General features: G+C 39.1%; 1 protein-coding gene across 5 annotated transcripts in view; it reads left to right on the top strand.

Moving 5' to 3' along the window:
* RSF1 (remodeling and spacing factor 1) overlaps positions 1–13884 on the top strand; it is a 58818-nt gene extending 44934 nt beyond the window's left edge. For 2 of the 5 annotated variants that reach the window (XM_067312370.1, XM_067312583.1), the window contains 7 exons: positions 1289–1343; positions 2964–3073; positions 5154–5221; positions 6377–6584; positions 8212–8435; positions 10896–11087; positions 12929–13884. In XM_067312370.1, the coding sequence (XP_067168471.1) occupies positions 1289–1343; positions 2964–3073; positions 5154–5221; positions 6377–6584; positions 8212–8435; positions 10896–11087; positions 12929–13503 (1432 nt within the window). In that variant the 3' untranslated portion in view covers positions 13504–13884. The other 3 variants (XM_067312513.1, XM_067312444.1, XM_067312305.1) reach the window with 3 other exon arrangements.
* Positions 13885–14584: the final 700 nt, after the last annotated feature.

Below are 14584 nucleotides of genomic sequence, written 5' to 3'. Positions count from 1 at the left end.
TTCGATATCTTCATTTAATTCAGTGATCTCTTATTTTCATAAAAAGCTTTGCAGGGACCTACAGTGCTGACAGTATCTGTTCCCAACCTCGGTCTGTTCCGGTACATGGCTGTTCTTACTGCTAGACTGTGTTGCTGAAGGCTCACTTCGCTAGGTGCTGATCTTCAGGCTGCTGTATTTGAGAGGTGCTAGGATATCCGAGACATCTCCACTTGGGGCTGACAGATGTGACAAGACCTACAGAAGACTTTTGTCTTTCTGGGGCAGCACAGAGGCAGAATAGTGATCAAGGGCAATCCGGATGACACTGGCTGCTGGTATTGAGGCGTATTAGGCTTGCCACTATGGTCTAAACTGGATTTTACTTACTTTGATTTAATTTTGTTACCCACTGTGGGCAAGGAGGGCAGTTTACTACTCCTTTACAAGAGTCTTTCCTTTATTTGAATACTTTTATCTTTGCTGTCTTTGGTCTTCTCTTCTCTAGACCAGTCAGCCCTGCTTTTTCAGCCTTTTTCAGTGGGGCATGTCTGCTGCGTTCTTGTTCAGTCAGGCCTGCTGGCTTTCTCTGAACTCTTCAGCTGGTTCGTGTCTTTCTTGAAGTATGTGTGGCACCTAGATGGCACCAAGTGCTCCAGCTAGGTATGAATAGTGCTGACTACCAGGGAAGTGGTCCCATAGGCTACTCTCCTGTTCGTGCATCCTTGGGTAATGATCAAGTTGTCTCTGCAACAGCTTGACCTTGCTGATCTTTGTTCAGACTGTTCTCCTTTTCCAAAAAACTGCGTCAGCAGTTGTGTCCTACTTGGTGTTTCTTGAGTTGATTGTTCCTGCCTAAGTCTAGAATCTTGCATTTGGCCTTTTTGAATTGCATCCTGTTTTTGTGATAATTTTTCCAGTTCAAGATGATTTTGAATTCCTATTTTATCTTTTCAGCATCTCCAAGATTAGTCGTGGTTATGGACTTGATAGCATAATCTCTATCACAACATTATTTTTAAACTGCTTTTTAAACCCAAGTTTAATCATTTCCGTGTCAAATACTCAAATAATCGAATACTTTTGTTTGTCAGAACTCTTGGCAAAATCACTTGCATCATACGTGTAGGAAAATATAACCCTATGAGATTTAGCATGTAATTCCCACTGAAATAACTTTGCATTTGTAGCATCCTCTTGAAATGCCTCTGTCTAACTGTAGTAAGAGCCTCAAACAATGCTAATTGCAGCCTTATTTTATATCTCTGCAGTCTTTCTGTAAGTTTATTTTCTTTTTTCTCTCCTAAAGAAAAGAACGACTGGTGTATGTGGGTATCAGTATTGAGAACATCATTCCACCTCAAGTAAGTTAGTATGTCTATGTTGTATTATTCTTTTATTTCTTAAACCTTTTAATTGCAGTGTTTGCGTGTTAGATTATCAAGAAGGACGTTAATATAAGATTTTGGCATTGTTTTTAAGAGGGGAGATCTATCAGCATTGTTTGTACAAAATTTCACCTAAGAAGGATGCTGGTATAATCATTTTCTTAGATGATTTTCTGGTTAATTTTTTTTAATTATTATCCCATTGTTGTCTGGGTTTCTTTCTTATTATTCCTGTATTAATGCTAATTGTGTTTGTTTAGCATATGTAACTTTCAGAAGATTAATTTCTAGACTCCTTGAGGAAGGAGTTTCTCAATGGTGTGTTAGAGGCATCAGAAGTACTTCGGAAAAATAAACATATATACAGATCAGAAATGATTCTAGGGCCCTCATTTTAGAATGAGCATGAATTTGCTGGGGAAACCAAGGGGGCTTTATCTTGTATGCGAGCACCAACTGGTGCCATGCAGAATCCTCCGTGGTTTGAAGGATATCAGACCCGTCTTCCCCCTGTTGCTTGCACTTGGTTTTGAGCAGAGCGCTCTGCCAGGCTGTAGATGGTAAGAGTGAGATTCAGTTCATCTACCTTAGGTGTCTACTGCATGGTCATCTGTGTTTGAGCAAATCCTCATAGCATGATAGAAACATATTTTACCTTAGCCTCCAACAAGTGTTTGTATTAGAGCTAGATTTGGTGAAGAACTGTAACATCTAGAGTGTTTTATTAACAGTTGTTTTATACGGTTTCTTTTTTTATAGAAGAGGAGACAAAAGTTTTTACTCTTGCAGCAAATGTCTTTTTCTCACTACTTAAATACATTCTAAAGTGATTTTCTTAGCCTTAGCCAGATGCCTTCATCCAAAATGAACAGATCCAAAATCTGTTCTTGCAGGAAAGCTTAAAATGAATTGTTGTCTTTGTTTGATAGATAGACTTTCCACTCTAATTTTATCCCTCTGTCTCTGGTAACAAAAATGGTAAAAGATTTTACAGACTTGAAAAAGTCTCTGGCTGGAAGCAAATATTTGAAAAATTCAGCCTGGGGACAGATTTTTTTTTTCTTTGAAAATTAATAACTTGGAAAAATGTCATAAAAATAACCTGCCTGGAATTGCATTGAAACTGTACCATGTAAAAGTTTTAGTAATATGTAAAAGTAGAGAAAGTCCCTGAGAAGAAGACCTAAGCAGTTGGCCCTGCAGAGCCAGCAGTCGGTGTAGGGGCACAGACGCACAGTCCTGGGGCTTGGTATGTAGAGACCTACGACAGCAACGATTTGTTCAGCTGTTGCATTTACAAGTCGTAAAAGTATCGCCTGAGTTATAATCACGATGTTTTCATATAAACGCAGTGTTTTAATAACCTGAATACTTGACCTATGCATTTGTGGAATTATGTTGCCATTAAGGCAATATGAGCAAGTGTTCATGTGAACTGTGCACTGTAATGAATCATTATACTGGAACTTGAAATGTGCTGTGTTGGACATACAAGCTATCTATTTCATACGAACATGGGTTAGTATGAATTCAGTCCTAATAAATCTGGAGGGAGAGGAGATAAAGCTCTCTGACGCTTCTTTCTTATGTGAGCAGGAGCCAGAAATACCAGAAGGTCAGGAAGAAAAGAAGAAAGATTCCAAAAAGCCAAAATCAAAGCTGCTCGAAAGGAGGTCTACTAGAACCCGGAAGTGCATAAGTTATAGGTAGGCAGCTTGTTTAAATAGCTCTTCAGAAAACTCAATCTGACCTTGCTTAATTGTTGATTTTTAGTAACTTTTTGTAAATTAACAGCAAAAGTCATACTAAAGAAAATGTCATTGCTGGTTTTGGAAATTAAGTATTTCTTTAAGGAACATTATGTCACAGGCAAGATCATATAGATTTGTTACTATGTTCATGACAAGTCAGGGAGCATCTGACCAGGAGAAAACATTCTTGCTTGTAGGATATTTGGCATTACTTCAGTGGAACACACATTGTGCAAAGACAGTAATTATTTTTTGGAAATAATGATTAATATAATGCTGCTCTTGAAACTCACTCTTCCGATACAAAATGACAGAATCTCTCTTGCAGACTGCATCATACACAAAACTTTGAGTTAGCAGATACATTATGCGTGTACGCTGTCAGCATGTCACTTCAAATTCATATGTCCACGGTGAAGTCCTCCTAGTGTCAATGAGAATGTGCATGCTTTCCTTCAGTGGGGGAAAATAAATGCTAAATATCTTATTCCACTTTGAGATAAATCTGCATTGTGTAGCATGCTGGTTCTCTGCTGATGTGTCTTCCCTTTGTATCATCTCAGTCATCTGTTTAGTCCACTGATGAACAGGTTAGCAAAACTCTGCATTACCGAATAAAGCAGCAGCAGCAGCAGCTACGTTCCTTTACACCTAATGGACAAGCAATTGCGGCTCATATTTGATTTCAGAATATTTGTTAGCAGTGGTTTGAAAGCATTAAGTGATTTCTCGCATTTCAAAGAAAGCGTATTAATGGTGCAAAGGGAAAACAGTGTTTGAGTAATTTGGAGCAAATCTTGTTGATGGATTAATTTCAGAGTTCCTTACCTTACTGTAAAGCTTGCCTTAAAGCTGACGTGCAGTTGTTCTTAGGGTATATAGAGAGACCAGAAATCACCTTATTTTTTAAAGAAGAAAGTGTTTTGTGGTTACTATTGGAATACAGACTACTATTAGAGCTATTTTTTTTTCCTTGTCCTGATAGAGGTTACAGTGGAGGACCAAGCTAAGCATAACTGGAATCTTTCTTTCTTTAGTGAATGAAAAGCCGAATCTTCAGTGAAAGTTTTGTCCAATTGCTAATCATTTTTGTTTAAAAAAGTAGGCAAATGAAATGAAGAAAAATATCTAAGTAAAATGCCTTTCCTATACAGTTAATAACATCTGTACTTTTTGTATCTAGTATCTCAAGGTATCTATTTGTTAATACATATAACAATCCTTTGAATTCATTACTGAAGAAACAAACTACAGAAGCTCTTTCTGTGTAAAAGGGATGGATCCTTTCTCCTCTGTCTGCTCTTCCCTTTCAGTGAATTACTTGGAGTGCAGAGATTTATACAGTTTTATAAAAGCTGCTGCAGGAGAAGCCTATCCGAATATTTTGCTTTTATTTTTCCTATTTAGTTACGTAACATTAGCATATTTATATCGAATAATGAAGAACTCAGACTTCTTCTGCTCTTCAGTAGGGTGTATTTTATCTGTTCAGCTTGGAATGTTGCAAATCCATAACAATTACTGAGAGTAATGACTGAGCAAGTACTGAGAGCTTTAAAGAAGAGAAATGGAACCATCTGAAATAAGTTTTCAAGGAAAATTTAAACAGTTTGAATAATTAGACTTTAATAGATGCTTTTCAGAAAGTCTGTTTTGCAAATTGGTAGTGTGTATGTTATCTAAATAAAAGGTATGGAAAAATATGACCAATAAATATTTTGCATCAGAAATGCTGCTGAAATCCGCTTAAGAGTTTTCAAATTATATACTGTTAAATTCAGTAGTATGTCCTGTAAAATTAAGTGGTTTTCTGTTCATATAAATCAACAGTAAGACAGCCAGGCAGTGATAAGTATTCTGCTAACAAGTAGAAATAATAAACACCCTTTTTCAAAAAATTATTATTTTACCTCATATCCAGCACATTATCTACACAGTCTGATTTCATAGAGCAATTTCAGCTTTTGAGGTATGTTTTCATAATATAATTTAATTAGGGTTCTCTTCAAAGTAGTAAATGACATGTTGCTTTTAGGTTTGATGAATTCGATGAGGCAATTGATGAGGCAATTGAGGATGATATCAAGGAGGCTGATGGAGGAGGTATGTTTCTGATATTATTTGTTTTTCATTGCATAAGAATACTAAGACCAAATTTATTTTGATACCAAAAGCAACAAATGTAGTCCTCTCTCCTAAACTGCACAGGTTAGTTTTTAATACTGTACTTTCAGATCCAAATTAAATAATTTCCCTTGGTAATGGGCATTCCAGGTTAAAGATACCAAAAAGTATTTGATCATGATAGTTAAATTCAGCTTGTGTATGATTTGATATATGAGTACAATGAATAAGCATTACAAGAAAAATGTTAAAATTCATTCACTAAGTTTTGAATTTGAGATTGCAATGGCAGCTGCTGCTACTGACATTTGTCACATCTAGAAATTGGGTTCACAAATTGGTCCGCAACTGGACCCTCGGAAAATTCGGTCCACAAAGCCAGCCTCCTTGGAAATGTTAATTCAGACATGTAACCACTTCTAAGCTGTGCTGTGAATAAAGTGAAATTGTGTTCCTTGTTGTCTGCAAGGGAACATAAGGGAAGAAAAGAGAGATCTTCAAAAATATCTGAGAAATGTTAGATGGATTTTTTTCTTCTACGTCACCTTAATCAGCATGGAGAAAATTCCCCTGAAACTGTTAATCCCTCAATTGTGTGGCTTTTGGCGTCTCCATAAAGACACCTGTTTTCAGAAACTCAGTGGATGTATACAGACAGCCTAAAAATCACCTGTTATGGCTGTAGGTGTCTTAACACAAGAATCGTATCCTCATATCTCAAAACAGTAAAATCAGCTCTTCAGAAGCTCTGCTCACTGGTCAAACAGCAACTTAAAACACTTCATCTTCTAAGAAGGCTACTAAGCGTTATGATGGAAAGGTGTATTTTCTGATATTTGCACCCCTCAAAAGGTACTAACTTTGGGCATAACGCAGGTTGGGGTTCAGTATCAGAATGCTGACACTTACCTACGATCTTCTACGTTGACCTCAGTGTTGCCCAGTGACCACAGCTGGGGCTGTGCGTGTTAGGAACAAGACCCCAGACCAAGTCTTGCATGAGAAAAAATGATTGTGCTTAACAGAAAAGAAGCTGAAATTATAGGCCTGGAGGAAAGATATGTATAAAGTTGAATTAAAAAAGTAACTTGTTCTTTTTTTTTTTTCTTTTCTCCTTTCTATCTCTGAATTTAGGCATTGGCAGAGGCAAAGACATGTCTAATATCACAGGTCACCGAGGCAAAGACATTTCCACAATCCTAGAGGAGGAAAGGAAAGAAAATAAGCGACCACAAAGGGCTGCTGCAGCACGTCGCAAGAAACGACGGCGACTAAATGATCTGGATAGCGATAGTAATCTGGATGAAGAAGAGAGCGAAGATGAATTCAAGATCAGTGATGGGTAGGTCTGCAGTTGAGCCTTCACCACGAGTCACTGACAGCTACAGTAACTGCACTGTGATTCTGCAGTGCCCCTAAAACTGTCCTAGGCGCCTGTGTCCAGTACTGGAACATCATTGCACCCTGGAGGAACGCAATTATACTGGAAAATCTGCACTCTAAATCCATGCGCTGAAATCTTCCAACCTCTATTCTAGGCAACACTTGTTCTGGAAATTTTACTGGTGTGTGTGAGGCCATGCTGTGGGATTCTGTACGCAGTTACGTTAGAGAAGGAGCCAAATGTGCTCAAACCTCTTAACCGATGTAACATTCTAGCAGAAATCTTTAACAAAGATATAGCTAAAATGAGGCTTACTGTTTCATGTTGAAACTACAGCAGTTTTGTGGGATTTTGGTAGGCCTGGTTTCCATATAGAAATTGGAAAAGTAAAATTTCTCCTTTTAGAGTATACAAAACTTCACATGCACGTTGTGAAATCAGTTCTTGACTTTTGCTCTCTAAGCCTTAGAAAACACCCAAAGAGGCAGTTTATACTGCAGAAAACAAATACGTGACATGTGAAGCTTTAAACGCTGAATGAACATTGCACTGGCTAATGGAAACTCTTTCCCTGGGATTTCTCATCTTTCAGTCTGGGGAATTCCTAATGTTAAAAAAAAGTAGTAATAATTTTAGTCCTCCTTTATGCTACAGTAAAGAAATATAATGGAGCGTGAGCTCTGGTTTCTTTACCATCAATTTTTAAAGCTTACACCGTCACTGAGCTGATTTACTAAGTGTATGGATAGTCTCTAGAACATATCTTGTAATAGACAAAAATATCTCTTGAGCTTCATTTTCACATGTGACTGTGCTGAGGACTTTTCAGTGGCACCCTGAATAGCTGAGCTAAATGAGCTGCAAATTTCCTATCAATAACTGTAGTTTGCAGAGATCTCACAGAATTAATAGTGCATTGTTGTGTTAAAGTGTATCCATGCATTTTCGACTCGATTCTCTGCAGAATGCCTGCTGGATGCTATACTGGCATTTCCATTCAGCCGGCAGCCAGCTCTAAGGGACTGTGTATCTTCAGTGCTCAGCTGTATTTAAAAAAGCACTGGCTCACTTTTGAAATAATGGGAGTTTTATAAGCTGAAAACCTAAGTTTGTGAGGTTCATGTTTTGCATAAGAGCAGCAGCTGTACATTAAGACATAATATTCTAATTCTCAGAAATTGCGTAGGAGAGTGCTTGGCTGGGGAAGTCGTGTCAGCCAGAACATGTTTTTTCTTGACAAGTCACGCTTATCCTGAGTTACTGCTCTGCAGATGTTACGTTAAAGTGTGCTGTGTGAACGCTGTAGAATTTGTCCTGTATAAATGTAGCCTGTACTCTCAATGGGATGTAGCATTTACATTCATCTGCTGTTCCGATCAGCTGTGTCATGTCGTGTGCTCTAAAGGTGCCTCCTAAGCATACAGCAGAAATTTAATGTCAGTGAGGGCAGCTTGCTCTCCGGATATTTGTTATGCCTCAACATTACTGTAAGATTTGTGCATTATTGTGAAAGCCAATACCTGCTTTGTATATATTGCTTACACATATTCTCGTCATATTACACACATGATTTCCCTTTGAACAGATCACAGGATGAGTTTGTTATATCAGAGGAAAATCTGGATGAAAGCGAAGATGACCCACCATCAAATGAAGACAGTGATTCGGAGTTCTGTGCCCGCATATCCAGGCGACATCTCTCCAGGCCCATGAGGCAAAGTAGGCGGTTACGAAGGAAAACAGTCAAGAAAAGATATTCTGAAGATGATGAAGAGGAAGATTCTGAGGACAATTCAAGCAGAGAGTCTGGTGAGTGTACTAAGTCTTTTAAGCTTATTAAATCCTCTGCACTAGAGAGAGGAAGAGTGAAAGTCTCGGTTTCCTGTCATGATTTTAGCAGTGACTTGTTTGGTAGCTTTGGTTGAGTTTTATGTCATCTTTGCTTCCTGTCTGTAAAGCAAATTAATAGTTGTTTGTCATTGGGGTTAATAAGTGAAAAATACACTTTGTTTGGTACTCATTTCCCTTATATGGTATTGTGGTATTCAAAATTCTCTCTTCTCAGAGTGTTCTGCTGTGAATATTATGAAGGAAACTGGTACTGAGCACTAGGTTCTTGGCATTTTAAATAAATATGTGCTTAAACGTATGCTTAATGTTATGATTCAGAAGGGCACCTTTGTGGACAGTTTCAGGTATCCCATACCTTCCTGTTTTCAACATGATTGCAGGGAAGGGTAAGGATGGAGGTGAAAATATACTTCTTATATCTACTTGAAGACCTTCCGAATACCTTTGAAAAAGCTTCTTCTGAAAGAAACATTTTCCCTCACTTTGTATGGAAGAATGATTCCTTCAGCTGCAGTGAACTGTTGTATGGCATTCTGTGTTGTCTGGTAGGCTTGAAGGCAAACTTTATAACTAACACCTTGAATCTCTCTCTTCTACAATCATCTTTTTTGGCCTTTAGTAACTAAAGACTCTTGGATCACAGGAGCACCTAATAATTCACTTTATTCTATTTGTCCTTCAACCCGTTCATTTTCTGCTTATACAGTTTAAAGTATGAAAATAATACTATGCAAAGACAAGAGCAGTAGAACCAGCTTGAACTAAAAAAAGAGGGATTTTTTTTCTTATGTAGCTTTTAAAGATTAGCATCTTTTTATAAAGGCTAGCCTCTGTGTTTTCCCTTCATTTGAGATCCAGTCCTATGAAGTGCCAAATATCCGAAGCACTTACTGTGAATTTAAGGTACTAGGTACACTGGAGTGTTAACTTGCTGTCCAGGGTGTGTTACCTTTCAAGCGTTTTACCTGTCTTTCTGGAATATGGATGAAAAACACATCGGAATAGGTTACTTTGAAGTAATGGTTTCCAAAAGGAGTGCATGGAAATGCGTGGACAGGTTAAGATAGGTATATGCACTTACAATAGTTGCTGTCTCCCTGTCCTGAATGCATCACTACGCTAGTTGTAAGCTGTAATTAATGAAATTAAGAACTGGAGGTCTAAAGAGATTACTTATCTACTCTGTAATGCCTAAAAGCAGCTTCATTTGTTTTCTGGTGGACACACATCTGTGACAAAACCAGCAGCCTATACCATACCATCAGAGACATCCTGCTTGAAAAAAAGCAGAAAGAGGAAATACTGAAAGCAATTTTTTTTTCTTATTTTCATGGCAAAATGGTGTTGGTAGAGCCTTGCCTAGCTGATTCCAGTATCCTTCCTTAGATATCTAAGGTATAGTCCTAACTCTGTGTTTCTTCCTTCACCCCTTCTATTGTCCCTCAGGACCCTGCCTAACCTTATTTTGGGCTAAAGAAAGAATGCGTCCTGTGAGTGACTTTGTTTTCAGTTTCCAAAGATGGAGTTTCCTTCTGAAGGTGGTCGTTCTTATTGACTTGCTCTGATTCTTTCTTTAATATTTTAGGAGGTAAAGAGGATGCCACTTTGATCTGTGATTCATGTAAATCAATAACATAAAAGAACAATATGTGACGTGTATAGTAACGCTGTACTGTGAGCTTGGGATAATTGTTTTGGCACAGCTCAATGAAAAAAGCAGCTAAAGTTGATCCGTAGCTATTTTCAACTGTTGAAAATGCAAATTGTAAATAAGTTTAATTCTTAAAGACACCAGCTGCCCTAGACTGGTGCAGGGAGAACAGTGAACGATGGTAAGCTCCTTCTATAAAGTTTCTGCTTTGAGCAAACTTAGGAACCAGTGAAGCTGACTTTGTTGTTAATGGTGTAATGTTTCAAAATCAGATCTTACCTGGAGTTCAGTTTCATCTTGTCAGTATTTTTTTTATGTACCTATTGTCAAAACTGTTTGACTAGAACAGAATTTATTTAAATTGAAATAATGGGAAGAAAGTATTTGCCAGCAAAGGTGGTAATGTGTGTAGGTCATCAACTCGGATTCAGTCAGGTTGTTCCAGCTGGCAGGAATTGCAAAGGAGGCATCTTTGACACGAGCGGAGGTGAGAGAACGAAAAGACAGAAAGGAAACCTGTTCTGGAGGAGCTGGAGGGAGAAAAGAGAGAGGTTTGAAAAGATTTTAAAAGCAGGCAATTCTAAGCTGGCAGCGAATGGGGGAACTGATGCATGAGCCTGGAACGGGTCAAGGTAATGAGACGCGATTGCTGAGACTCTCCTGTATTTGAAGAGTGCTTGATTTTATTGGTGCTGGTCTAAAGCTTACCGAAATGGTGCAGTTTCACTTTAATGGAATAATGCACGTGGCTGTTTTCTTCTATACAGAAAGTGCTGATTACACAGATTACAGCGATGATGATTACCTGGAAACTAGGAGGAGAAGATCAAGACGGAATCAGAAGAGACAAGTTAATTATAAGGAAGATTCAGAAAGCGATGGCTCACAGAAAAGTGTCCGATACGGAAAGGAGTTAAGACGAGTGCATAAACGCAGGCTTTCCACTTCAGACAGTGAAGGTAAAATAAACAGTCCACCATTTGCAGGAGCTGGCAAATGTGAGCGTTAGCCTAAAGAGAGAAATGTTTGTATAGTTCAGAGATCCACAGAGAGAAACTTCATTCTAGAGTTCCTTAATGTTTTTCAGAAACTTTCCTTCTGAATCAATCCACTGATACCTAATGATGCACCGTTACAGTTGCTTCTCAAAGTCTTTGTTATCCCTAATACTGACTTCCCAGTCTGAATTTACTATGTCTGGGAGGAAAAGTATGTCTGAGATTCCAAAATTGTAATTAATGGGATTATGTTGTCGCTTTGCTGTTAAGAGGTCACAAGACCTTGTCCCACAGGTCTTTCAAAGATTCTCTTTTGTAAGAGAAAAGGATATTAATTCTGGCGCCCTAGCTGTATTTGTGCTGGTAGTTTTGCCACCCTGTGTTCCTCTGTACTTGTTAAGACTCATTCCATCTCCTGCTTTACGGTGCTGTGCTGAGTACAGGTGTATAGTTGTCATATTCATCACAGAGCGAGCCTGCTCTGAGTAACGTCAGTCACGGGCAGAGCGTGACTGCTGTATTTTGATGTAAAATTAGCTTTTTCAAAAGCAGCCACTGACTTCGGGTGCTTTGCACTCTGGGCGCCCAGCTTATGAGACACCTAAGGGATGACTTTCAGAGGCGCGGAGCGTTACTGCAACGGATGGCAGGCTTCCTCCGAAAATCAGCCATTCTTGACAAGCTGAGTATCTCCAATTTGTCAGTAAGTTTTGGAAGTGGTGGTCTGAGTTTACAGAACGTTATAGGATCCTCTTAGATGAAGAGAGCTAATTATGTAATGCAACCTTATAATATCTTGAAAACTTGATCTTACACTTTAATTCACAGTCCCTTCTCAGAAGTAGGATGTTTACACTGTCTCTGCTAAAAATCTGCTACATGGCGACCGAGGTCTTTGCTGCCTGCATTTCTAACTTTAAACAATGCCTGGCTAACAGTGTCTTTTCTACATGAAATTCATCCCATTTCCTTACGCATTTTTGGTACTGGCTCTTTGCATACTAAAATCAGTACCATTAAGTACCATTCCAGCAGTTTCCCACAGCTCTAAGGTGATATTAAGTATGTAACAGTGTTACTGGAAATGTAATTGTGGTGAAAATACTGGAATTCTGGCGGAGTCCCTAGCAACTTGAACCTACATTAATATCTTTTACATACAATTCACATGCATTTCCCGTGGAAAAAGCAAGAGGAGTGCAAATGGTGTTGGCCATTTGATCTTCTGTCTGTCATTCCTCACCTACACCATTAAGGGTCAGTGTAAAGGCTGTCAGTGTGTAGACAGTATTTCACTTTGCAGGAAAGAGAGCCCTCCCCTTAAAGGACAACAACAGTCAGGTGATATTTAGGCAGCGTTCATGTGCTTTGAAAGAAGGCATATATATATATTTTTTTTCTTCTTTTCTTTTCTTTGAAGATAGTACAGCCATCAGTTGGGCTCTGAGTTCCCGAAACTGTGTAAAGTAGGTGCTGTGAGATTAGTCCTACAGTTGTGTGTTATTCCTGGCATGTAACCATCCCTTATATGGGGAAATTCACCTGCCTCCGAAGCCTCTGGTGTTCCTCCGATTGGAAACAGAATGCCAAGTTCTTGGTCTTTGCTGCTTCAGTTTCTTTAAAAAGCAAAAAGCAAGCAAGCTTTTTGACGTGGTTGCAGAATACCTGTCTGGGGTTGGGGAACTGAGAAAGGAGACTGAAGCGTGTGTTTTGAGAGAGAAGTGGCCTTTAGAAAGAACAAGTGTAAATGTTTTGCTTGCGCTCAGATTTGCTAATGGCTTTAAGTCTGCTGCTTATTCCAGAGAGCTACACATCCAAGAACTCTGAAGACGACGAATCCACAAGGGAGTCAAAGCGACTGATTCGGAAACGTAGGCGAAGTACAGATGAATACTCGGAAGGAGAAGGAGAGGATGAAGAAGACGAAGGGAGGCCTGTGCGCAAACGGCTGAATCGAATCGAGACAGACGACGAAGACAACTGCGAAAATGCTAATGACGACGCAGAAAACCCTGCTCCTGCAAATAAGCTGCCAGCCCCACAGGCTCCTCAAGACACCACCAAGAAGCCCTGCTACCGGATAGAAAGCGACGACGAAGATGACTTTGACAATGTGGGGAAAGTAGAGAGCCCTTTGGACTACAGCCTGGTGGACTTGCCTTCCACCAACGGACAGAGCCCAGGTAAAACCATTGAGAACTTGATTGGCAAACCGAGCGAGAAGACCCAAGCCCCCAAGGACAGCACAGCCACTGCCAGCCTGGCGCCCAACGGGACAGGGAGCGGGCAGGAAGCAGTAGGGCCGGAGGAAGATGAAGATGAACTTTTGAGAGTGACTGACCTTGTTGATTACGTCTGTAACAGTGAACAGTTATAAGACTTCCATTTTTGTGCTAATTTATTCCACGGTAGCTCATACCAGCGGGCCAGTTATTAAAAGCTGTTTTATTTTTCCTAGAAAATTCTCCACTACAGTATCACTTTTTAGAAGCAAGAATTTCACCAGTCCTGCAGTCTTTCTGTGAAGTGACCAGTTTTGAACTTTGAAGATGAATTGCTGTAAATTCCCTCTTTTACCCCCCTTCTCCTTCCAAGTCCATGGTCCTGGGTAATTTCACTCACAAAAACCTTATAACAACAAGAGATTTGTATATTTTTGACTTTATATTTCCTGAGTGCATACAAATTTGTGGAAATGGGTGGCCTAAGAAAGCATTCCAAATCGGTCAGGGCCCAAATCGGAATTGGGGTGGGTTTGGCTCATGGGGTGGGGGGGGGTACAGAAGCACTTGTGCTTTAGCTTTTTCATATGAGATATATATTATATTTAAATGTTCACAACTTAGATTACAACTTAACAGACAGTTTAAAAAAATTAATGTCTGTACTGTCGCATCTTGTGAGTTGTAGGTTAACATACCATAGCTCATTTTAGTAATCACCTTCATGGAAGCAGTTTGATTTTTAATACTGGAGGTAAACACAGTTAATAAAGAGGCCAAGAAGGTACCATAAACAAGAACTCTACTATCCATTATGACTTGCAGACTTTCCTAATAAACATCCTTTAAAGTGTTTGTACAGTAAAGTGTACTGTAATGAACTTTTTGACAGTGGAAACATGCTAGCAATGAATTTATAAAGCTGTCTCACGCATAGTTCATCAGATGGTCTTTAATACACGGTGTCTAGTGGGAGGACATATTGATATGAAGTTAGTCTGTAAAGCGGACGGCCTCGTGAAGTGCTGCAAACTTACAGGCAACAGAACCCTACAGTAGCTGCCTGGCCACTTGCATTTAACCATCTGTTGGAGTATTTTGAATGAAACATGTTTGTACATACTGCATTGACCACAGAATTACAACGCATCCAATGATTGAGGGATTTTCAAATAAACCGTGACTGGTCCATTCATGTCCTTAATATCTACTTCAAATTGAAGTAAACAAATGGAA

The sequence above is a fragment of the Apteryx mantelli genome, chromosome 1 (genome assembly GCF_036417845.1).
Source record: "Apteryx mantelli isolate bAptMan1 chromosome 1, bAptMan1.hap1, whole genome shotgun sequence".
NCBI classification, from domain to species: Eukaryota; Metazoa; Chordata; class Aves; order Apterygiformes; family Apterygidae; genus Apteryx; species Apteryx mantelli.
This window is presented reverse-complemented; position numbering and strand designations above follow the sequence as displayed.